Source organism: Thermobia domestica, chromosome 12, assembly GCF_964235325.1.
Source record: "Thermobia domestica chromosome 12, izTheDome1.hap1.1, whole genome shotgun sequence".
In the NCBI taxonomy this organism is placed as follows: Eukaryota; Metazoa; Arthropoda; class Insecta; order Zygentoma; family Lepismatidae; genus Thermobia; species Thermobia domestica.
Window position 1 is genome coordinate 219,667,879 of NC_137465.1, and position 27,343 is coordinate 219,695,221.

Consider the following 27,343-nt stretch of genomic DNA (forward strand, 5'->3'; position numbering starts at 1 on the left):
ACTGAAAACAATTCACAATGTCGACATCTGTTGGGTGTAAAGCCACACTACAACATACTTAAACTCCAGTGTCAATGCCAGTGTTCTGATACAGGATGATAAAAAGTGTATACATTTTTCTGACGGACTCTGTATTATGATACTTATAATATGGCTAGCTTAAATGCCCGTTCTTCGCATAGGGAGAATACTTTTATGAGAAATATTTCCGAATCCCATTCTCTTTAGAATATTTATTTCAATAAAAGTGCAATTATAAAACACAGGAAACATTTTACTTTTGTCGTATGTATTGAAATACCCTACCCCACAGAATACACTTTTAATCAAACTGATAAGAATAAAAAACAGCTTGAAGTGGGTGCTAACAACCTCACAAATGTTATTTCAAACGAATCAGACGTTTCCCCGTCCCGAAACCAATGAATTCGACACAAATTACAGTAATGTTTGACATTTTATCACTTACCCACTCTGCCGATGGAAATGAATTTGACTCAAACGACTTTGGGAGCGAGATTGCTAATTTCAGCGACCCCAAAAACTATGGATTGTACACTAATACGTATCAATTTTTTGCATTATTTTTCCATGTCACTCCTTTCAACTGTCGCCCCTTGGCGTGAGTAATTCCAACAGTATTTTTTCCAGATTGAACATCATTTGTCTACCATGTTTGGTTAAAATTGTTTCAGACGCTGAAATATACATTCATACAAATACATCCAAGTATATATGGATATACGAACAACACCTTTTGCGTTGTTCCTATATATATTTCCAATCCATCTTACATGCTCGTTCACGCCTAAACTTGGGATTAAATATCATCGCGAGTGTAAAATAGTAGTTTGACATCTCCTTAACTGCACATACAAGTCACTTAATTGCTGTACATTTCCGGGAGGGGCGACCAGTTTGGATATGACGTTTGCAAAAATGTTCAATTGCATTAAGAACGACAGAGTTTTGTGAGTCATTGCAGCAACTGAAATTAACTAACGATTGTGCTCGTCGAACCACTGCAGCACAACGTTGACTTTATGACCAGGAGTACTGTCCTGTGAAAGAATCCATTGACAGATGGAAATATGGCTGGTATGAATGGGTGTAAATGATTAGCAATGACCTTCCGATAGCTAAAAGCAATGACCTTCCACACACGCTACTGAACCCATGGACAACCATGTATAAGTTCCTCAAATCAAAATGGAGCCACTGTTGCCTGTCGTCATCCTACAGTGCACTTCTCGAGCAGCTGTTCATGGAAGACACTAACCACGACAGCTGGCGAATACCTGATAAGTCACATTGTTTTTCCCCAATAAATTGTTTTACCCTGATTGCTGTGTTCCATGTTGCAAAGATTCACCAGTGCTACCACCAGCTAAAAGAGCCTAATGCCATGGCTATTTTAAACGTTCGTAAAGCGTTTTTATTGCTCGTGCGTACGCTTGGAATACACTGACCATGTATTTAAATGTGGATGGCTAATCGCAGTGCGCTGCAAACGTAAAAGCAATAAAAACGCAGAGAAAACGTCAGTTCGAGCGTATTTGGAGCGTTTCGGAACAATAGACCGCCTGCTGTGTAAAAGATGTCTAAGTCTGTGACTATTTTCGAAGCGTTACGCCCTAGAGCGAACGCGACTAGGGTGGCTAGTTGGTACCTTTACTATTGCCAGAGTTATAAATCATACTGTTAGCCAGTCAGGGTTTCCAGGTCTTTCTTGCCAAGTCCAGGTCTATAACAGCAGAGTTCCAGTACTCTGCCCAAAGTATCTTCAAAGCAGCTGTTTCTTGCTAAAAATCCCCTTACCTGGCAACACGTTTTTCCTTTTTCCCTTCCTATGTGTGATTATTATTTCTGGGAATGGTTAAATGTAGAAAAATTCTTTAAAAATTCATTTGTCTTTGATAAACTTAAAGAAAACATCACGAACACTATCCATATGATTGTGGAAGTACTAGACACGATATCAAATTAATATGCTGCGACATGTACAGTCAGAGACAAAAGTTCTTCATGTTTGGGAAAATTTATTTTGGAATAACAGTGCTATAGCTGGTACGTACAGAAAATTATATTCCTTTTAATTTACTGAAAACTCTACTTAAATTGCCCTTTCATTGTGAAGTTATTTACGAAGTTAATTTTATCAAACAGAAAGAATCTTTGTTGCTGACTTCAAAACACATTCAACTTACGACAATATTATCTCTTGGAGGCGAGATAGTGTGGAAAACGGGAGAGTGATTTATAAGGTGAGAGTTGATTTATAAGATGGTCTAGGCGCCCACAAACCATACCGGATTTAAACTAGGGTCATATTTTTAAGCCACGTCAATAAAGAGATCTTGTTCTTCATAAACTTGATATTGAATAGGACATACAACGTCCAAATTCAAATTCTAATTTATGCAATGTGAATACCACAATTTGCCGCGAGTCCACCAATGAACAATCTATATAAACTTGGCAAAGTGGAGTTGGACTGATTATTTGTGGCCACCCTGTACTTGAAATTGATTTTCTGTACACTTAACAGAACAATATGAAAACTTGCATAATTATACCAGGAAATTGTTTGGAAGTTTACCTAACTGTTGAAAATATAATGACACAAATAAAACACATAAATTAAATAACATGAGAATTTTTTAATAATAATAGAAACACATAAAATACATATCATATATCATTTCAGTACAATAAATATAAATCTTTACATTAAATATATATATATTATATCATATATATATGTATATCTTCGTAAAGCTAAACCAGCATATCGTTTATACAATAGTTCGAACATATATCAGTATTTTTTGTGCTTCATAGCAGCTTTATAATTACTAGTAATACCAGTAATAAATAAAATAATTAGAGCTGAGAATTATATGTTGAAGTGTATGTAATATGTTTAGTTAAATAGATGTACATATAATGTTAGCAAGTTTTATAACAAACCTCATATTTCATACATTGTAATGATATTAACGTAGTTATTATACACAGTATGTAATACAAAATTTAAGTCTATTAGGTGAAAACAAGTAACTTTCGATCCTAGGGATATTTAAATTTAGAAAATCGTGTGTCCTGGAGAAAATAATGCTTATTTTTTAAAAATATATATTCCTATGTTTTTACTTTACCTATAAACAGTTCAAACTTTCAGATATGAAAGACAAAGTAGCAATCTACTAGAAGATACTGGTTTCCGTACAAGACATATGCAAGGGCGCCCATGTTGTGGTTTCCAAGGGGGGCAAGTATAAGCGACATTTCAAAAATAATTTCAAATTTTGCTGTAACTAATGTAAAAAATCTATTGGATTTTCGATATTCTGAAATACAATTTTCTCTAGGGGGGCAAACGCCCCACCTTGCCCCTCCTGATGGGCGCCCTTGGACATATATGAATAATAATTGAAAACAATAGCTTTATTTCTCACAAAGTAATAATGTTTGACTGTTGTGAATGACAATGATACACCTCTTTATAATTCTCTGTCTATAATGACTGAAAGGCGTTCCTGGAACAAGTTTGCCAGTAGATAATTTACAAAGCATTCAAAATTACTTTCTCAAATAAAAGAGCATACAATATTCATTTTTGCTTGCTATTTTAAATTTTAAATGGCCCTGTCTTTCCTGAACGACACTCGGATTTAACGTAACTTTACAGACTGTCGTTCCGGAATTACAGTAGGATTAAAAGGGTTAAGTGCCATTTTTAAAGAGTGTAACTTCTCTCCTCTTGTTGAACATTCTACAAACTTATTCTATGTTTTTAACGTTGTACACCAGTCCTGTATCCACAGGCTGGCACGGAGGGGCCGGCACCCCTAAATTTTTACTGTCCACTAAAATTTCCACGGTAGGCTTGGAAATGAAATATAATATGGTGATGAACTATAATATGATTGGATCGGCCCCCCTAAATTCTACTACAGGCCCCCTACATATTTTGGGCTGGTTGGGCCTGTTGTACGCTTGTGTGTGTGTCTGATAATAACGCAGAACCGAATGATTATTATTATTAATAAGGAGAAAATAGAAATATATTAAACTATAACACCTGCAAGTTCTATCAATATTAAAAAGAAGAGACAATTAGTCTTATTAATACTGACTCCATCAAATTTCCAATATGAACACGAATGTTATCATATATTTCCTGAAACACATTTTCTTATTTTTCCTTATATAACAGATTTTTTTAAAAAGAAAGATAAAAGGTATAAATATTTAGATTTCATATATTCAATTTTACAAATAAGTTTATATTTTACTAGCTGAAGTGTTGGTTCCTAGCACGGGGAGAACAGGTTTATGGGATGTGTTTGAACATCTTCCCAACTTAGAAACGTATGGAAGATGAATTGAGAGTTAAGCCGTATCGAGTGTGTTACTATTCACCTCAACGACACCGCCCAGAAAACTTTGGATTGGGCACTAATATCCGTCAGTTTTGATTATATTTACATGTCGCCTCTTCTTACAACATTTTTCAACTTTCCAAGCCGATTGGAAATGTACTTGAACTTAAACTGGCATCGGAAGTATTACTATTCATCTCAGCTACCCCGAAAACTATGGATTGGACACTAGTCTCGATTGTTTTTGATTATTTTTTATATATATATATATCACCCCACCCCTTCCAATTTCTTATCTCTTACGCCGATAGGGAATGAACTAAGAGTTAAACGGATCGGGTATGTCACTACTCGTCTCAGTGACTCCGGAAACTATACATTGAACACTAATGTCAAGCTTTTCGATTATTTTTACAGGTTATCTCCTCATTAATTCTCTTCCTTGCCAAAAATATGATAAAGTAGGCCAGGGATTACTTATGTATCGAAACTCATCCAAATCGTGTAGTAGTCTATTAAGAGTTACCAGTCATTAACTTTTTATTTATATTGATTATTTTATACCAACAATATTTATTCAATACCGAAATATCTAGATTTATATATCAAATTGGGTTTGTATTATTCTGGCATCTGGTTTTCTAAACTGGCGTCTAAATTGGAAGAACATTTTCTGCAAATATATATAAGTAACTAACTAGCTGTATGGCCTATGGAACATAAAGGTTGAAAGTTGTGTTCAAGCTCTTCGTTGACTTCTGTCCTTAGCTAACTGGATCCAGTGTCTACTTTGTCTTCCTATTTCTGGGAGATCCATCTTAATATTGTCCTCCCATCTGCACCTAGGTCTTCCTAATGGTCGTTTTCCGATTGGATTTCTAGTTAAAACTTTAAAAACGTTCCTATTTTCTTTCATTTCGGCTACATGACCCGCTCATCAAAGCCTCATAGATTTGATGACCCTAATAATGTTTTTTAAACCGTATAAATTGTGTAGTTCCTCGTTATGAAGTTTTCGTCATTCCCCATTCCTTTACTTGTTGGGTCCGAATATTAGTCACAGGATGTTGTTCTCAAATACTTTCAATCTACGTTTTTCCCTCTCAGAGTAAGCGACTATGTTTCGCAACCATACAGCACAACAGGCATGATTATTGTTTTATAGAATTTAAACCTCAAATTCTTCGATAAGACGCGCGACGACAAGAGATTTTGAACTGACACGAATTTTGTTTTTAGTCGACATTTAATTTCTTCGTGTAAATGGTTTTGATTTGTTAACATTGATCCTATATATTTGAAAGTATCTACTTGAATTTGTGTATTTCATCTTTTCCTTGTCATTAGTTTGTTTATCGTGTTTTCATTTCAGCTCGTCACATTTTAGTAGTAGCCTTCATGTTACAACTGAGAACATAATGCACGCAAGGATAAAATTATAAACATGACCTACACTGCAGTTTCTAACAACTGTGTTTGTGTAAACAGACTTAACCAAATGTTTCGCTGAATAAACGTACTTTTTTTTTTTTTAAAAAAAAAAAAAACATTCTTTGCTTTCTGTATAATCCACTACTTCAAAGGAATTCTTTAGTTCGTGTCCATGAACACGGAAAGGAAGCTGGCTTTCCTTTGATTTCTTTGTAGATCCAAAGTTTTTTTTTCTGAGAACAAGTAAAACGTGTTTTAGTGGAAGATCAGTCCAGGAAATCGATGTTTCATATTTCTTTTGTTGCAGAAAGAGTTCCAAGCAATCTAAACAAAAAATAAAATAAGAAAGATATTAACTTACAACCTACAAAATTCTCTTTGTATATGCAAGTGTTTGATAGAAAAAAAGCTTATTGTACTATTCTTTTGCTTTTGCCCAGATCCTGGAGAACTTTCTCTAGGAAGTTTTTCTTTAACATACCTATATCTCTTTTATATATGTATTTTCTCTGTCTGTTTGTGATTCCATCCATCCGCCCATGACCAAAAGGTCTGAAGAATTACTTCATGAATCATCATCAATTTTGGTCAGGATGCAGATTCTCAGAAAGTAACAGTGGAATGAAGGTGAGGGAGGTAATATTCAAACCGAAGTTTTAGAAATCAACAATTTCCACTTTTAATGTTGATTACTACGTGGCAAGAACGGTAATAGATAGCGAGAAGCAATTTACTGAAAATAACTAAGCGTTGCAAGAAAAAAGAGTTGAGGAAAAGACTTATAAAATGGTTCATGTGAAGAATTGTACTGTATGGGGCATAAACATGATCATTACGCAAAAGTAATTTAGAAAAAAAGGCGATTGGAAGCTTTCGAAATGTGGGTGTGTGGAAGAATGGGGAGTATTAGTTTGGCGGAACGGAGAACGAATGAGAAGGTGTTAGAAATGGTGGGAGAGAAAACTTTTTTAAAGATATTACGGTGTATCAAGAAGAGGAAGAGAAATGGGTTGGAATATTGACTAAAAAGGAACTGTATCATGAGGGACGTGCTGGAGTACATGTTGACAGGAAAGAGAGGGAAGGAATGAAGAAGATTACAATTGATGGATGATATGAAAACAAACAAAAAATCGTTCCTGAAGACGAAGAGATTAGCGGAGGACCCTCGAGCATGCAAGCTTCTCAGTTGGGGCAAGTGAAAAGTGGAAGTACCCCAAGAAAACCAACGGGCACGATGTTCTCCACTACAAACTGATTTGGTTGGAGATCGAACCATTGATCCTACACACTATAGGTAAGCATCTTACCACTGAGCTACCGTGCCCTCTAGTTTCTTATTAGCGTATCATATTACGTTTATTTGTAATATTAGTAATATTAGTGTTATTATTAATTAAAGCTTGTTGATATTGGTGCAGCTAATATTGTTGTCATTGTTGCTGTGGTCTGCTGGGGTCACTCAATCTTTCCGTGAATTGAAATGGTAGATAAAAGATTGCTTTCTGTTGAAGAGATGTTAATCAAGAGCATGTGGGTTCATGACATACAAGAGAGACAAATTACCATCATACAAGGACACTTCAGGAAACAGTTTATAATAAGCCTTCACGGACAAAAGGGATAATGATTTCTTGGTAAAGAAAGGCTTTTCGTGGAGGCAAATGTGAAAGACTGACCGAGATGTGAAAGAAAGAAAATGCGCTTGGAGATATGTGCCGAAGCTGATGTATAAGTTGAACGCTTCTCTCATGAAATCCATTCGCAAACGAGTTGCTGCTAAATTAGTCTAATAAGAAACTAATAAGATATACAGTAGGAGTACACGGACTTCTTTGACAAGCTGTACTGCCACATTACTCGCGTTATAATGAAGAAGTTAATAAGAATGTGCTTTAGCATCACTTTCATCTTAATCGGGGACACAGCTAATTCACAGAATCATTTTTTAGGTTAAAAATAAAATATTCTTCTTGGAAAGTAGGCATGAGCTTATGTATAATTTTGTTAAGCTTAACTACGTACAGAGTGAGCCACGGGAAATGAGACACTTGAAAGTGGCAACACTGCAAAGTAAAACGCATGGTGACGCTAGTTGCCATACCGTCTACATCACACCTGCTAATTGCTTTTTGTTTGCCAGTAACATAGCAGTCCTGCACACGTCACATTTCCTGAACAGCAACTGTCCTTCTCGTGAACAAAGGCTTGAACACCGCTTGAACACTCACGTGCACTGGCCAACGACTCATGGTAAACGAAATGGCAGACCTCTGTGATGAAGACGGCATGGCAGCTAGCGCCACCATGCACTTCAGTTTAGCAGTGTTGCAAGTTTCAAGTGTCCCATTTTCCGTCGCCCACCCTGTATATCGATTGGCATTGCCTTATGTATCGTCTTTGGACATACTTTTTTCGTTAAATTTTAATATCATAATGTTTAAAACTTTTATCTTAAGTGAATCATTGAATTCTTTCATTATTATTTTCGCTTGATTGGGGCCCACATGGACCGAACCAGGGATCAGGTACGTGCTAGATACTAGATTCACAGAGAGTGTTAAAATATATAATACGGAGCTGAGTAAAAATCCTCTTTCTTCACAGAGAGCCTAATATAGGTACTTTGTCAACAGAATCCCTGGGATTTACACGTGCCGATACGAAAATGCTCAACTGAAGCAACATGCGACATATTTTTTTTTTCTCTCCTGAAAATTCTATTTTTAATCGAGCTGCTGTTGAATCTTCAAATATCTTTTAAAAACAGAAAATAAACTCACTGTTAATATCTGGTTTATTTATATTGCACTAATATCATACAGAGCTTTCAACTTCCGGTAGTAAATCTACCCGAGTTTAATATTAGCAACATTCATATTTTCATATTTCTGTAGCTTCGTGGAGAAAGAAAAAAAAACACTTATTTATGTATTACATCATAATTGGTGACCTTGTGGAAGTGATTTCTGGGACATTCATTATTAAAAGAATATGTCCAAGACAGTCGACTAGAAAAAAAGTCTCATTTTCTCTGCTTATAATCTGTCTGTACACATTCATAAACTATTACAGTCTTCCACAAATTAAATTCTAAGATCATCGTCGGGAGACAGGAGAACTCGATCAAATGTTATCTTGACGTGAGCGAGTGAATCCAAACATGTTTTGTCTCCGTGATTGATTTTAATAAATTAAATTTTAAATCAATATCAAGAATGAATGTATAGAAGATAGGGAAGGATGAGCCACTAATACCATCTAATTTTAGGTATATCATAAGTGCATGACGCTGTTATAATTATTAGTAAAAGATACGTATGTTAATACAGATCATTCGAAATCAATGGCGCTTAGTTTTAACCAAGTTATTAGGTGAATCATTGCGGATCCTCTTATAAAATTCATGCCCGGAACGGGATAGTGTCCTTTTTAAGCGCCGATGCTACATGAGACATGGACCTACATATGAAGGTACAATCCAAGCCACCGTTATGTTCAAATTTCAATGCTCCCCCACCGGCAATCGAACCCGATTTACCATTCGCCAAAAGCGCGCACTAACCATTGGACCAAAAGGGAGCACTTTCGAAGAATGATGTTTCTGCCTCCATCGTATGTATTTCATCGGTTTTCTGAATGAAATATGTTGAGTAAAGTAAAGGGAAGTTAACATAATCCCCTTTCGGGATAAGAGATGAAGGTTCAAGTTATATGTGTGGATACTAAGAATCAGTGCCTTCTTGACTTCGACATTTACGAAGATGTAGCCATCATCATGCACCGGTTTCCTGTACTTCCCCACAGAATGTCCAAGGAACCCATTTTAAAGAGATTATGAGAATCTCAAAACTTCATTGGGACGGAAATAAAACCAGAAAAAATATTTGTTGTTGTTGAAGCTAAAAAATATAAGGCTCAGTAAATTGTTTACTGACTGACATGGAATATAGTCACTGAACTTAGAAAGAATGAGCAGTTGTTTATATATATATATATATATATATATATATATATATATATATATATATATATATATATATATATATATATATATATATATATATATATATGGTCTTTTTCATGGTAAATGGCAGAATGGAGTTAACGAAAATACAATACGAAATGAAATATTTCAGTTTAACGTCCCACAAATACATACTTTAGAGTAAAGGAGACGGAGGATTAAGGCAAGTGAATGATGATGGAAACATTGGTAGAATGATAATGTGGGAAGAAACGGAAGTACCCTAAGAAAACCCTCGTACACGATGTTGTTCATCACAAACTTACTTGGCCAGGATTCGAACCATGGAAGGGATGGAGTTAATGTTGTTATAGTACAACAGAATAATACCAAACGATAATTATAGCGTAACTTAAAATTATAAGTTATGGTGGTACGTATTTGGACCCTGAACCTAATATATGGATGATGATATTAGTGTTGGAGGATATACTTTATCCGCAGTGAGTGGAGTCTTCGAAAAATAGTTTCTTTTATTTATAATGTTGTTCTTGTTGTTGGCTTATTTGTTATTAATTGTTAACTCTGCTTCAAATACCTAGTTATAATTTTGTCTGCTAGGTGATTCTCTGGAAACAACTTGAAGGATACATGATTGAATCAGAACGAATCATTCTGACTTCATAATTGGAGCGAAGTTCCCCTTCATTCGACTTAGCATTTCGTTTATCCGAGAGCTCTGAACACTTCGTAACAAAATTTGACAACGTGATTCGAGAGCGCGCGATAAGTGTCCTAAGGGGTCGCATGTCCCTATCGCACATACAATTGAGGAATAATCACCGAAAAACTGGATGTCCAAGATACCTGAATCGTTGTTAAACAATTTGTCATGGTGATTCCAGAGCGCACGCTGAATGTCTTAAGAGGTCGCATGTCCCGATCGGACATACCATTGAGGAATGATCATCGAAAAAAGGGATGGCCATAGACCTAACTTTGGAAAAGCATTTGGCGAGCGAATTCTCATTGTAAACAATGGAAAACAGAATTTTTAGCATTAGAAATAGAGCGAAGGCCTATTCGTTTTGCTCATCGAACACAATCTTTCAAAGCCATTATGTTTTTCACTGATATGCCAAATTCAATTATTTCCATGTCGTGTTCGTTCACGTAAACAACTGATGCACAAAAATATTTTATGAATAATCAATAAAAGTCAATCGCTCCAAATTTGCAATTAATACATACCTAGTACAATATAACTACATTTAACATATAAACTGTTTTGATTAATCAACAGTGGTAAAGTAGGATTGAACCCCAATCATCCAGTATAAATATAGACGCTTTACAGATTACGCTACCACGAGTGTGGAATATATTGAAACAGAAGGTAAAACAAGGAAGTTTTTGAAGTTTTTGAATATATTGAAAGTCATTTTGTATCCGTACAGAAGCAACAGTTTGCATGCACGAAATAGAAACATATACATCCTAGATGGAAAATAAAAAAAGAAAAAATGTAGAGGCCTGAGTGAGGGAAGTCTAAATCGATCGGGACACAAGTCGAGCGCAGGAGAAAACAGTTTAGAGCTAGAAGAGACAAAGAGAGAGAGAGAGAGAGAGAGAGAGAGAGAGAGAGAGAGAGAGAGAATCTTAAGAGTTCACATGAATAATGGAAGAGCATGGAATATAGTTTCCGAAGTAGAACAAAAAAAAGTTCAAAACATAAACCACGAAATTTTTCAATTTTTCATATGAAAATGTAAACATAGATTTTAGTTTCCTGCGCCTGCTGGATTGAAGCATGTTTTTGTACTGGCAACGAGAGTTAAAGTGGAGATTCCAGCTTAAATTTACATGTTTTGTCAATCCTAATATACCGTCAAAAAAATCTAGTTTAGCAAACCCTGGACAGGCATCTGTCATAAAATCAATTCATTATATTATTCCTATACATACACACATGTAATTGTTTGTCGATTTGTATGCTTGTCTTTACATACAAATTCACACTGTTGACTTGGCATACTTTTAATTCAGGATACTTCTTGGTAACTATGGGTAAGATACCTAGATTATTTAAAATTTACATATATATCAGCTTTATAGATGTAAATTAATACACATGTAATACCTGTAACATGTGAAGCATGATGTCTGCAAAGTAGATAACCTATACGATCTTGCTGAGTTCCAAGTTATCTACCATTTAGCTCGTGCAAATAATTAAGCCATGTTAATGAAGTTAAATATTTGTTTCTACTTGCACAAATTCACATCGTTGGCTTTGCATCATACTAGCTAGGCATGCTTGCAAATAACTATAGGCAATTGACCGTGGGCAACTTAGAACTTTTAAAATTCGTTTCCTAAACAGGAGAGAGAGAGAGAAAGAAGTTCAAAATCTATTACTTCAGAACCCCTCGAAGTTAGGCAACCCAAACTGGGCTAGTGTATTGCAAACTGTATACCGTTAACCTAGTGCAAAGAACGTGCACTTCTGTTAGATTTTTTCCATACAAAGTTGATTGACACATTTGCATACAACTGTAGCGAAAGTACTGTAGATATTAAGAATTTTGAAAGTATTTATCCTAAACGGGTTGAGAAGTTTAAATCTAAGAGTATCTCGGAGCTCCCTCAAGTTCGAAAACAGAAATGGCGCTAGGCTGTTCAGGTTCCACACTGTTCTCCTCGTATTAAGATGGGGCACTTTTACCAGATAAATATAACACTAGGAATATCCCTAAGGAATATCCAATATCCCCAGAATTTGCTTTTGTAAGTAAATTTAACTTTAAACTTTCATTATTTTTCGTAAGTGTAAAAAATATTTGTTATATAATAGGCAAACACAATTAGATAGCCGTTATCGGCTCCACCGAAAGAAAATTTGATCGTAGCCATAATATCTACTGTTGAAATAAATAACCATTCATTTACTTTCAGCTCTTGTTTACATATATTGTAATTATTAGTATTACAAAGTTGCATTTGCATGAGCACTGGTTGCAGTCAAATAATTAAATTTTACAATACATTACTGACTATGGTGTTCAAATTCCTTATGGGTAAATTATATTCTTGTATTATAATTATTTATAAATTATCACTAGTCAATCTTCGTTTGTCGTAATACGAACAACATTTTTCAAAATTTACCCTTTGATATAATCGTCAATGATTTAATGACAGCATAAACCACAATGAAAAGTCGTAACTTTACTTTATTTCACCGTACAAATTGTCTAAGAAATATTAACGATGTTGAGTACCTTTGTCGTTTTTTGTTAACTTTTTCTAGTCCAGTGTTTCTCAACAGCTTCGTCTCGACACATTGGTGTGTCGCTAATATATGTCAGATATGTCGCGAGATTTTTAATGTCTTCTAAGATCTTCCACAAAGAAATTATCCTTAGAAAAAAATTAAAAAATATCGCCAATCGACTTGATTGTCTTCTAAATTTAAAGCTGGAATGTTTACTTAACCCATTTGTCGCTGACGTTGCATATATGCAACACTTAATATGGATTGTCTTTTTTTTTTTTTTTTTTTACACAATTTTAATATATCTTTCAAAAATTTTGTATTGTTGCTTCAAGTTCATCCTTGTATATTGGTGATTTTTTTCCATTTCTCTAATATATGAGTCTGTAGCAACAACATATGTAAAATTCAGCCACTTTCCAAAGTGGATAAAATTACGGCGAAAAATGAGTTAACGCTGTTCATTTATCTTTGGAAAGAAACACTGGACACAGAAAAGTAATTTCAATAACACGGTCCTTGGAATTTTCTTCCCAATTAAAGTCACAAGAATTATACAATTTTAAACAATCAGTTTATGTTAATATGTTTTTATTCAAGAGTCTTACGTAACTTGCTTGTGAGATTTGGATGTCGTAGTCGTTTCATAATTATAACAAAGTACTGTATGCATATAGTTGTGTTTTCTTTTATTGGATGTATGAAAACAAATCACATGTAGGAATGTTGCGAAAGTTTAAAACGTGCGTTAGTGTGCCCTAAAGAAAAGCAGGTTGAGAAACGCTGTTCTAATCTATTGATTTAGAGTGTTTTCTCTCATCTTTGAAACAAACTGTAATTTCTCAGTTATTTGATTTTTATTTATTTCTTCTTATTTTTGGTTAAATTTGACTTGCTTTTCTATAAGATAAAATAATAGGAATTCGCATTATGCAGTGAAGTCTCTGAATAAAGAACACCAACGGGACATTATTATTCCTCCTTAAATACCAAATGTCCATTACAGAAAGGTTACACAAATTTAGATTATTCATAACTCATATTATGGAAATTGTATGAAAAGGATGCTGCATAAAGAAGTCAACTTTCGAAATGCCTTCCATCCCTGTTCTGGTAATTAATTCAGATAATTTAGTTTTCAATTTTTTCCATCTTTTGTATAATTCTCAGCTCGCACAATATAGAAATCATATTTACAAACACTAAGAAATAAAGAAGTTATAATAAATAGATACATTAGATAAATTAGTTAATACATTGGTTTGAATTGCACTTTGTTGAACAATAATAAACACAAATATGTTTTGTTCGATGAATAAATATCTATATATATATATGGCAATCCGAGAAAAGTTTTACAAATAATGAAGTACTGGAGTGCACATATTAAAAACTGTAAGGTTAATATATTTTCATTCATACATGCACTTTTAAGAAAAGTACACAGTCAATATATTTCACAAAATAATTTTGACTTTTAAAACAACCATGAAAAATGAACATTGAATAATATTTTCAGTTGACTCAGAAATGTTAAGTATAATGCTTTAAAGTTTTATTTTGAGATATATATATATATTTTTTAGGTTTAATTTAGATATTTTGTTGTGAGTGATTGATATCAATACTAAATTGCTTATGATATGAACAATCAATAAACATGAAAAGAAAAAAAAATGATTGCTAGAATAAAACTGTGTAACATATTCGTATTTGGTCAGGTATTTCAAATCTTCTAATGTGATACATGTAATACCAAGGTTCTACTAAAATCAATAATTTTCAATGCTTGTTTAACCGATATTACACTGAAAAACTTCACAGTGCCATTACAACGAAATACTATACAATCTCCTGTGAATGTAATAACGTGTATTACACAGGAACACCGCCCAAATCAATCAGACGCAAGTTTTGTACAGATGGCGCCAGTGTGAAATAATCCATTTTTCTCAAAAAGGAAATTATAAACTTACAATGTCTATTAAGGAGATTGGTTCACGAAGCTTCTTTCATGTATTTGCCTTCTTCACACGCCCAAAAGATTAACCCTCGAGAAGTCGCGTTGAAAAAGTAACGCGAGTAGTCGCGCACGGTCAAAAGGACCGCACGAACATAATGTGTTGCAAATATCGTTTTAAACATTTTTCTATGTATTAGAAACGTAATTTTGTATATGTTCTAATTAAGAGGGAATAACATTTTTATTATTATAACTTTTACAGTAATAACTATTAGAGAATCCTACAATTAGACATGTCCTTTTTCTATTTCTCATTTGGAAAAAAAATGTTTTTTTTTTCGTTACATATTTCTTTAGATAGATAGCTACGTACTGGTTTTATTGAAAATTCTACATCTGATGACGATCTTTTGTTTTTGTCAACTCTGGTTCGTCTAAAATTAGAAGTGCAATAGTAAATTAGTTAAAAATATACTATATAAACATAACACTAAAACAAAGCTTCACAGCGCATTTTACATTGAATTAGAGCTCACTCGTAGCTAAGCGATTAGCATACACGCCTTTGGCGTGGGAGTTCCGGCTTCGATTCCCGGTAGGACCTCTATGGTTCTGATCCTTCATTAAGCAGTAGGTCCACGTATATATATTCCTTATGATCTTCCTCAGACAAAGCTTCCGCGAGATCATCTCGGCTGATTTATCCAAATAGTCCATTCCTAACATTTCCCTCCGTATTTTAAGCTGTTCATTTCTAATTTTCTCTTTTTTCATACTTGGTATCAGTTTGTTAACTCTGTCGACCTCTCTTCCGTCCATTAAAATACTATTTATGTTTATAAAACTTAAAACCATCTCCAAAGCAAAGGTCACGTGCAGAGCGAAACACTGAGAAAAAAACATTACACGGTTAGTCGCGCGCGGTGGAAAGCACCGCGGAATCACTAAACAATCACTCGTAGTTAAACTAAACAACGGATAACGGAGTGATTGAGCAGGAATGTTCGAGAAGGTGAGGGGGAGATTAGCTAAACGGAGAAGTCTGTCGGACAAACAGAATGAACACACGATCGAAAATAATTTCCCTGCGGTGCTTTTGACCGCGGCGCGACTACTCGAGGGTTAAAAGCAAATCTCAAGAAATACTTAATGGATACCACCAAAATTTAGCCAAAGTGTAGAGAGTCGAATGATAGGAATCAAGTTCTTTAATTGGTTTGATATTGAAACTGGAACTGAAAGAAATAAACAATTTCCGGTTTTTTCACTGATCGCTATAGAGTAGCTAATAGATAGTGTCTCCTTGTAATTTAAAAAAAACAAAATGTTCCAAACATACATTTTATCTCTATCATTAACTGACTACTGAAACTGGAACAAATAGTAATCCAGTACGACTTCCGGTTTCAATCTTGATCTACTAGGGACGAGAAAAACGATAAGAGTGAGAAGCGGTTTGTTTTAGAATTGATTTAGAGTTTTAGGAATAGGTAAATCTATCATAATCCTATATTCAAACAGGAAGTGGCAAAATCAACCACTTCCGGTTTTAGTCAAAGAATAAAAATGGCAAAAAATGGCAGAAAGCAGTCTTTTTGAATAAATTTAGTGTCTTAAGAATATAATTTGTTTCTACTAAAATCGGAAGTGGCAGAAATATACTACCAATTTCCGCTTCAATATTAATTAAGAAAATATCGCATCATATGAACCAAACTCCTTAACGTGGTGTACACGTGACACTCCTAGTTGGTTCTCGTAAATATGTCTGTAAGAATGTTAGAACTGTCAAATTATCTAGAATAATTCTGTAGTTAATTTCTTTTTAGCCATTGTATCCTATAGAGTACCTTACCTCCGAACACTTCCAAAGAATGATGTTATCACTCAATATCAAACCTCCTCTAGTGAGAAACAAAATTTCTGATCCAATATTTTTGCATAAGATTATAAATGACCATATATCATATGAGTAGTTATTAAGTCAGATCAATTTTCGTGTACCCGTTAGAACAACACGGTCTAGTGATCTCTTTTGCACTCGAGCTTTTACACGCGAGCCTTCTAAACCGAATTGTTAGTACGTATATAATCAGTTACCAGAAAGTGCAGACGTTTATTCTAATGAGTATACTTTCAGATATTCTATAACCAAGCTATCTTTGTAATGTTGTCATTGTGCTGTACCATCTTAAGCTCAAATTGTTATGTTACATAAATGTTACAATGTTTCAGTGTATAATGCCCTAGTGCTGTATCTCAAACCTATTATACATAAATTGATGAATAAATATTTCTTCTTTTTAGCTCATGGGCCGAATTAATAGCCGTTATTACTTTTTCACACTAATGCCATTTGGACAAAACTCAATGAACTGTTTGAGGCCTGTACTTAGCTGTCCAAAAAACGAGTTTATCGAATCTATCTATGAATACGATCATTATAAAGTATTAATGTATAGGTGTTAAAAACCATCAATACTCCTTTAATAAGGATCAAATAAAAGTAATTTTGCGAGAAACTTCTTGTAATGTTGCTAAACGTTGTGCTTTGCGGTACATAAAGATTATTGAAACAATCTTTATGCGTCCTACAACCATAAATCTTGATTGGTGTCTGTAAATGCTGGGAAATATACTATGTACCGTTCAACCAAACGCATCTGTCAATCATTTAACCGAAATTTTAGTAAAATTACTCCGAAATGTCTTACAAGAATTAGGTAGTTACTCTTCTTTTAATTAAAAGTGATAATAATTTATTGTTTTTTTTTTACCGAAGTGACTACCATAAACAGACGCCACTGGTCAAGAGAAAAATGGATTCAGAAAAGGGAAATCAGAATGTTTGCTTATATAAATATTTTCGATAATGTACAGTCAGAGACAAAAGTTCTTTCCGTTTTTCTGTGAAATCAGTTTCCTAAATAACTTCTGAATCGAAGGACAATTTGACTAGTTTTATATACGTTCAAGCCATACCACTATTGTAGTTTCAGCCATACCATCGTTGTGCGTTCTAGCTATACCACCGTTATTTCCAAAATAAAGTTTACCAAACGGAAATAACTTTTGTCACTGACTGTACATTTGTATTGTTTACATTTTTTAGTATGAATACGTCTATCAAGATTTATTGCGACATTTTTCATGATAATTTTTTAATGCCTCTTTTTATCCGGGATGTGACTTACAAGCATGCTCTTTGTTTCAAATCACTGTTGAATTCAAACATTTCTCAGAGAGCAACACCAACTGTGCCAATGAATGATGATTTCAGAGGTAGCCCTGCGGAAGGGTGGATTAGTATGTTGAAGAAAGTCCTATGCTGTACGACGTAATCTTGAATAATGTGATGTGCATCCAGCTATTACGTCTAATTCAAGTTCTAGCGTAGGTTTGGTGGTGAGGCTAGATTGAAGTTGCACCGTCGATCGTGACATAATGTCACGTAGTATTTAGTCCACTTTACACATACAACTTTATTGATAAAAGAGTGATTTACTTAAGTTACGAAACATAGCTGAGCGAGCGAATGGGGTTAGAAGTCCCGGAGGGCTCGTTTTATTCCAGCTTTATCACAATAACAATACCACGTGATATTACGTCACGCTCAGGTGATGCAATTTCTATGTAAACCTAACCTCACTCGTAGTTTGGAGTCCACGTAAATAGTAGGTCCCGTTCTTCACACCTCGGTGTTGTATAAAAATTTTAAGGAAAATTCAATCGAAATACTCCTAACTTTTTAAAAAAGAAAACAATAATAATCAATATACTACACAAAATACCCTAGTTTTCTTCTCTAGGAAGAGTATTGAAAATAGCTTCGAAACAACAAAGTACGAGCAGTGCATATTCAGTATGTAAACAACGAAAGATAAGTACAATTAATTCATTACGCTAGTTTGTTTCTTTGAAATTTAGCGTTACTTTTTAGCACCGAGGCTATATGAGTCATAGACTACAGTACCAAGTGAAAGAATGATATGAAATGCTTCAGTTTAGTGTCCCATGATTATTCCCTATAGGCTGAGAGGAACCGATGATTATGGCAAATGAATGATAATGAAAGAATTGGTGGAATGAGAAAGCGGGAGGAAAAGGGAGTTGCCCGAGGAAACCCACGGACACAATGTTGTCCACCACAAACTTAATTGGACGGGAATCGAGACAGGGACCCCATGAACCAGAGATAAGCGCTCTACAACTGAGCCACCCTGTTCTCTAATATAAAGTGTAATATGAACTAGAACATGAATATAAACTAACAAGGGCGCCCATGTTGTTGTTTCCAAGGGGGTGAAAATATAAGCGAGATTTCAGATATAGTTTCAAATTTTGCTATAACTAATGTAAAAAATTTTATTGGGCTTTCGATATTCCCAAGTACAATTTTCTCTTAGGGGGCGAGCGCCCCGCCCTGCCCCCCTGATGGGCGCCCTTGTAAACTAATGAAATTTGAAATACGAAGTTCTTGTTTCGGCTTGTACAAATTATAATGGCCAATTTCAAAAGAGTACTGTTTAATGCCCATTGTAAGTTATTATTAGTTTCAGAATTGTTACTTGTCTGAAGGAAAGAAGCATCTGAACTCCATTACTTTTTTTGTTACCTTTCTTTTGCAATATGTGATTAGGAAAAATAATCATACCAAGAGTGGACTAGTGTTAAACCTTCTGAACAAGCTACTAAATATACGTTTGATGTAGTTCTGTTAGATGACATGATATAGAAAGCCTTCTCATATTTCTAGACGAAAATACCGAAACACGCTATGAATAATTACAGGGTGCATTCGTAGCTTAACACGTTTTGCTTAAGTATGAGCATTCAGGTGAAGTCACCAAAACGAGTAGATTATTCCTGTAAGATGAGTATTCGATAACTAACCAAATCAGTTTTTTTTATATAAAAAAAGTCTAACGAATAACATCAACTTAAGTTTTGAAGGGAAATCTAGACCTTCGGAGTCCTGGAAAACTACTGGGGAATATATTATGTGAGGGACGCCTGGATATACGGATAGAGAAACTAAATGTGAATATTTGTCTAACGTCGTCTAAGGAAATCGGTCCCGAATATAAGTTACGACGAAGCGAATAGTGAGTAATAATAGAATAAGGTCATACACACGAAGGCATTATTATTATTATTATTATTATTATTATTATTATTATTATTATTATTATTATTATTATTATTATTATTATTATTATTATTATTACGTGTACTTTCAGTATAAAAGACACTTGTTAGATCCAAACTTGAACTTGATTTAGTCGTCTGAAGCACTTTATCTAGCACACTTGTTAATAAAATCGAAGTTGCACAGAAAGTTTTATAAGAATACTATATTTTAAAATGAGCAAGGATTACTATTCTCATGACTACGAATATTGGTTAATTTTTGGGGGACTTCAATCCATATCAGAAAGCAGAAAATTCATTGACAAATTGTTTTCTTTTTTTCAAATGGTTTTGGCTAATAAATATAATAGCAATTATTGCATAGAAAATATGTGAATAAGAATACCGATTTAATAGTGTTAGGAATCGATCGACGTTAATAACACTAAATTCAAACCGTGAAATATTGAGAAGAATGACAATGTCTTGCAACAATTTAAAATGAACAGCAGAGCAATTCTTACAAAAATCAAATTGTTTTAAATTTATGACAAGGACTCTAACTGCAATCTTGATTTTATTCATATTATGTATCTTTAATATATCTTTATGTTATAATCTTCTATTCAAAGAAACAATATTTTATGTTGAAATATGATAATAAGTGACCAAGATTTTTTGCATGCCGGATGTGAAAATTTACGCAAGGCTGACTCATGCTTTTAAATTTGAATGTTAGAATTAAAACAAAATTTGTTTTCTAATAATCATTTATGTACAATATTTTGAGATTATATGAAACCCTACTGAAGAATGTAATATAGTATATGTAAAATTATATCAAAATGTGATAAACATAAAACACTTAAGGCAATAAATTAATTTAAAATGCTTTTAAAGGGTAGTTAAATGAAACTTTAATTTGCATAATTCTATTAATTATATATTATGAAATTGATTGCTTATTATTTTAATCTCGTTTTATAAATCAGCTCGAACCTTTTAATTTGAATATATTAACCTTCTGACAAGTGACTTAACCCGCTACGTTAACAACTCTAATACTATAAATTCTATACCATAAATACTCTGGTCTGTTTAAAATGATTAAATAATGTTTTTAACAATTAACCTATAACTATACTTGAGATTAGAGACAGATGAGGTTCGATCAGATACCGAGTTCGGAATTCTCGCGCCGAAACCTAATATGCTAGTAACGACATAGTCAAGAGTACGGCTTTCACAAAATACCAGATAGATAATAAAATAAACACATCTCGTCTTTGATATTCGGGAAACGTAGAAAGAATGCATGGACTACGTAAAATAGTAGTCAAGAAATCTAAAACAAAAAAGGAAAAAAGAAAAAAAAGTGAACCCGAAAGTAGGTGGGAGGACAACATAAAGCAGGATTTTTAGGAAGGGAGGTTATAAGAAGTCAGATTGGATTGTCTTAACAATGCAAAGATATATTTCTTTCTGCCTTGATAAACCTTTGTTTCTTAATGAATTATAATAATAACTTTGAATTTAATAAATAGCTTCACTAATTTCCATCCTTAATCACCGTCCTCCTTAGCCTAAAGGGCATAAACGTTGGACATTACACTGAAACATTTCATTTTCAAATATTATATATTGCACAATCCTTATCCTTCCCGTATGAAAAACAGTTCTTTCAGCTAGTATGAAATAAATAAATAAATAAATAAATAAATAAATAAATAAATAAACAAATAAATAAATAAATAAAACATTTCCAATAATACTACCATCATATAGTGCGAAATTTATGATACCCTTTAATTAGAAGTTTACAAACTGAGTCCACAGATTTTGGGGCTATGATAAAATATTTACCTGAGTTCAGTTCTTGTATTTTGTGCTGTTATGCAACAACGAGATTGTCAAGGACGAGACCTACTAACAGTATACGCTCCGAATTTATAATCGATGCATTTGTACCGATAATTATTTAACATCAATTTAGTCTTTTCTCCACTTAGTAGACTTTGCACATACTGGATTATACTTGTTCCACATTTGTGATCTCATTAACCATTTTTGCTATCTTGGAATTAAGAAAAAATGTGATAACAAGCGTAGCAAATAATCGAAATCGATTCTTGCTATGAAACATATATGAATAGTGCTTCTGGCAAACTTCTGAAGTTTTTGAATTCCATCCTTCCTCTTAAATAGTCAAACTGTTTCCGTAAGAAAAATGTCTGAATTCAACATTTTCTCCTTTTTGAATTTATCAGACACCACAGAGCGTACTGCAGCAAATAGATAAAGGTTTCAAAAACAATATCTTTTCAAATTGAAAATTCCAACAAACATTCGCAAAAAAAAAAACATTTAGCTTCGATTTAATTGAAGTTAAATACTCCGACAAATTTGAAATTAAGAAAGTGAACAAAAAATCTAAATATGCGTAAAACACAGCATCCTAAATTTTTGCTGTATAATAGATAACATGGAAGAAATTTGAAAATTCAAATTGAACCTGACTGAAGAAATTACGAAATTTTACCTAACTCAAATCTATTATTACATTTCAATCTTCTGATGTCACACATTTTCACTCATGTTCAAGGAAGTGCCCCAGGAATGATCATTTTGTATACAGATCGTGCACTAAAAAACGATCCGTAGTTACTGCTTCCTGGTTCGATCAATAGTTACTGGTGCCAAATTTATATAACGAATATGTACGGGATTGAAACAATATGAGAAACAGATAGTGTTAATTTTAAAATCTCAATAACATCTAATGTTTTCGAAAATGACAATAATACGTTTCAAATATTATACATCCATTGGTCAATGAAAATAATATGCTTTAAGCAATAAGTTGTGTTCTATGATTCTATGGATTCTATAGTGTGTATACCATGATGAGCTTGAAAAGTAATGGTTAACGAAAATGAATTCCATATCATTTATTAATTAATACTAGAGGTGAGGAGATTCTAAATTTTTACTTTCATCGAAGAAATGAGCTAGGTAACAAAAAGTAAAACCTACGAATTACTAAGTATGTGATACATTTTATATGATAAAACATCAAAATATTGTCAGTAAATTCAATAAGTCTTACTTTTAAAAAGGTGGTGACGTATATATGGTCTATAAATTGTACACTAAAACTGCTGAATATTCTCAAATTAAAAGTAAGCATTTAGTGCAAAAATGTAACTTATTCTATATCAACAACTTTCGGGAACACATTCTCCCCCCGCCTCAAAAAGTATAATGATGTAAATTATCAAAAGATTATATTCATGATGTAACATCATTGATCATGTAACATGAAGATTGTTTAAGTTCGAAAACGTTTATTGTTTCCTAGTGAATTTATTTCACTGGCAATATTAATATGATATATGTAATTAATTTCTTGACAATATTTTTTTTTTTTTTTTAAAGCTAGCGGTAGGTCAAAACTTTTTCTCTTTAAACAGTCTGTATTAGCATCTATCATAAATCGTATTTTTGAAAATAAGCTCGCAAAAGAATCTCCAAATGGAGAACATGTCTTATGTAGAAATTATATACTTCCTGCAATTTTACAGTTACAGATTTTGGAAATCAGTGAGATTTCAATATTTGTTTACTTCAAAAAATAACTATATTTTTCAAAAGACAAGAGTACTGCTATCGAACTTTGAACGACAATATAAAAGTGCAAATAATATAGTTGTCCTTTAATCTCTTACCGGAAAATACATAATAGTTGTGTTTTTATAATTTAATTTTGATCAAACTTTCAATGTTACATTACTATTGTGAGTGTACATTGTAAAAATATTATCTTCAGGTAAATGATATACCAATTCAATTTGTTTCTTGTGGTTAACTCGTAATTAATTTGAAGTACACCATAGTTTTAACTCCACCACTTAGGAACATGTAAAGCACTAAGAAACTGCAAAAATATTATTAAACAGTTATTTCTCTAATATGATTATACATATATCAATAACACAATACTTCAAAGCTTAATCGTATATCGAAAAAATATATGTTGATAGGCCTATGATTACATATTTCATCTCAGAATATTTATAAAACTTACATTTAAAGTACAGAGTCCCTCCGCTGATTAGTGAATGCTCTGACAGCATATATAGGCTGGGCTTAAAGATGATCGATTTTGGTCGACGGAGAAAAATGCGGGAAGAACGAGGAGGGTTTCGTGATAGTTGTGAGGAACGTCATACTGATTCTTCTGTCTTGAGGAGGTTCTTGATAAGAAGTTGTAGATTCATGTAGAGTGGGTACAATGCACGTCTTACAACTAGAAAATACACTGGGTAAAATATCCGCAAACTCGCGACGTAAATTCGTGTTTAGCCACCCGTATAGAACTGGATTTGTGCACGCTGAACTCATAGCAATGATATGGCACACAGCGAACAGAACGTATAAATTATCAGGTGTCGTAAACTGAGGACTAAAATCAGCCACAATGGAGAACACAGTGATAGGTAACCAACTTACGGCGAAAACAACGGCGATACATGATAGAATGACCATAGTTCTTCGATTTCGCCTAATTTTTCTACGAACTTGCTTCGCACCTCTTTGCGATAAATGTACATTTAAGTAGGAAGAAATTTGTGCGTGGACTGTTGTTAATACTGCAACAGGTATTACAAAAAGTATCAGTGCTACACATATTGTATAAGCTCCCAGGAGTTGACGCGTAGGCCATTTTTCTATACATGCTTCATACAATATTAAGTCCCCTAAATTGACTTTTTCAACAATTTGATAAACAAATAGAGGTGTTGTGACCAGGAACGATACTGTCCATATAAACACAATAGAAAAAAACACACGTGTCCTTTCGTTCCCGCGGGCAGCAGTCTTTACAATAGTAAAATACCTGTCCAAAGCGATTGCGGTGATGGTACCTGACGAAACCATCAAGTTCGTTCCTTGAACAACAGGCACCAACTTGCATAACAATTTTCCCAATACCCACCTTCTTTTGAGTAACGAAACCAATGTGAACGGCATACACACTGCACACATCGCTAAATCGGCCACAGCTAGGTTAACTATATAGAGGTTCCTTGGCGTTTGGATACTGTTTTTTCTTCCCACAACAAAGCACACCAGTAAATTGGACACAACACCAGAAAACATAAGAATCGAGTAGATAACAATGAAAACTATTTCAGTTTCAGGAACGAGAATACGATCGTTTCGTTGATTGTCAAGTAAGATATCGTATGCAACTCGCAAACTAAAGTTAAATAGTTCCTGGTGACTCATATTCATGTTATGGACTTCTGACGGATTTTTCTTTAGCAAAACCTCCAGTTCGTGTAATGGTATATAACGGTAAGTGTCACCGCTAACAAAAGGCCGAATAGTCACCATTTCTTTTTTCTCTATCAACAAGCAAACGAACACTTGTTTTTTTCCCTTCACAGAATCAGTTTAACAATCACTTATAATTGATCAATTAGAACTTCATTTCTTCTTCTTAAGACTCCCATAACAAGACAGTCTGAGTTGGAGACCGCATTGTCTTGACGAACCGGATATCATGGTGATTCGGAGTTGACTGTTTCTTATCTGTGCGATTTCCTTTTCCCGCTATACAACTCCTCGTGCGGCGGCAAAACAAATTGATTTTCAAGACAGTGAAGCGGGGAGGAGTTGGGAGAAACTCTCCACAAGTGGAGAGCGCGCTCGTTTGCGTGATGTCGATAACTCATCCGCAGGTGAGTCCAACAGAGTAGTTTATGTTCAGTTGGTGGGGAGAACACGTTAAGCCAAGTACGCATGCGTTCTAACGAAGCAGTGTTTCCAAGTATCGTGATATATCTTTGCTATTTTCCCTCCAAATCGGCGCGCAACGGTTTGTCTCAAGTGCAAGTAGACAGCGTGCAGTGACTGTAATATTGTAAAATAAACATCTAGCATCTGGCAGAGAAAAGCAACTTAGTGCAGTGTGTGGAGTGGCAGCTAAGTATTTCGTCTTTTATTCTATGGTAAATGGTTACGTAATTACGTAACCTGAAAGAAAATTGTATATCGGATTGTATAAAGTCTCACACGTATATTCATTCGTAATTATTTTTTTACTGTGTTTCTTTAACTTACACTGTCCTCAAATGTTGCAACCTTAATTTAGCTCTTTTCATGGCGTCATACAATGACAAAATTTTGAAAAGACATGGGTTGAGTGCCAATAAAATATTCCGTAGTTAATTTTATATATTTCTTCAGTTGTAGGGTGCTCAAATCTAATGTGTGGGGTTCTTGGTTCGATCCCAACTTGCGCCAAGTGGGCTTTGTAGTGGTCAAACACCGTGCTCGTGGGTTTTATCGAATTTCTCCCATTTCCTTCCACTTTCTTGATTCCACCATTTTCATTTATTTCTCATCATCACTGTCTCCTTTAGCCTAACCGGCATAATTGTGGGACGTAAAACTGAAAGATGTCATGTCATTTTATATATTTCTATACATTTATATATTTTGAACCAACAGTAAGATTCATTTTTGAATTTCTTTCTCAGGTAAAGTATAACGTCAAAAGACATTGGGTCTCGGAAAACACCTTAGGAAAGAATACAAACAATATTTTACAACGATATAAAATGTATTTAATTATGACTGAAAAGTAAAAACATGAAAAAAAATAAAAAAAAACATTTTAAAGTCATGCTTTCTTTAAAATAAACTAGAGTAATATATTTTTTTTAAAGAAATACATGCTTTCTTTAAAACAAGCTAGGACAAACCGTACTACATTTTTTTAAAGAAACCATTTTGTTTTCCACAAAAGTTATATTTTGAAAATGTTCTATTTATGCACGACTACGAAGAAATGCATGAGGAGCCTCTCATACACATTCAACATATAAATTATTAAACTTCCAAGTAATATATAATAATAATAATAATAATTATTATTATTATTAATAATTATTAAACTTCTATCAATATTAAAAAATAATATTATATTATAATAGCAACATTTTAATATAATATTATGTCATACTTGAATAACTTATCAAATGACATTTTTCCCATTATTGCTTTCATACTCATGATTAAATAGAATTTTCTTCAAAATAATTTTCTTCCAGATTGTTGCAACTAAGTCACGCCCACAAAATAAGCTCTAGCATATTTTTTTTGTATCAAAAAGCTCATAATTAAGC

The 27,343-nt window shown here is 33.7% G+C and overlaps 2 protein-coding genes across 2 annotated transcripts in view; both read right to left on the reverse strand.

Annotated features, from left to right (window-relative positions):
- LOC145665871 (uncharacterized) overlaps positions 1–27,343 on the reverse strand; it is a 692,936-nt gene that overhangs the window by 496,263 nt on the left and 169,330 nt on the right. The gene's annotated exons all lie outside the window — the stretch shown is intronic.
- LOC145667055 (neuropeptide Y receptor type 2-like) lies at positions 2,649–25,874 on the reverse strand. Its single transcript, XM_081734755.1, has 2 exons — positions 24,235–25,874; positions 2,649–6,140 (listed from the first exon to the last, which is right to left on the reverse strand). The coding sequence occupies exon 1, from the start codon at positions 25,545–25,547 to the stop codon at positions 24,297–24,299; it is 1,251 nt and encodes a 416-aa protein (XP_081590881.1). The 5' UTR covers positions 25,548–25,874; the 3' UTR covers positions 2,649–6,140; positions 24,235–24,296.

Bases quoted from the DNA above. Each gene is read 5' to 3' on its own strand.
- LOC145667055 (XM_081734755.1), bottom strand. From the start codon at position 25,547: ATGGTGACTATTCGGCCTTTTGTTAGCGGTGACACTTACCGTTATATA.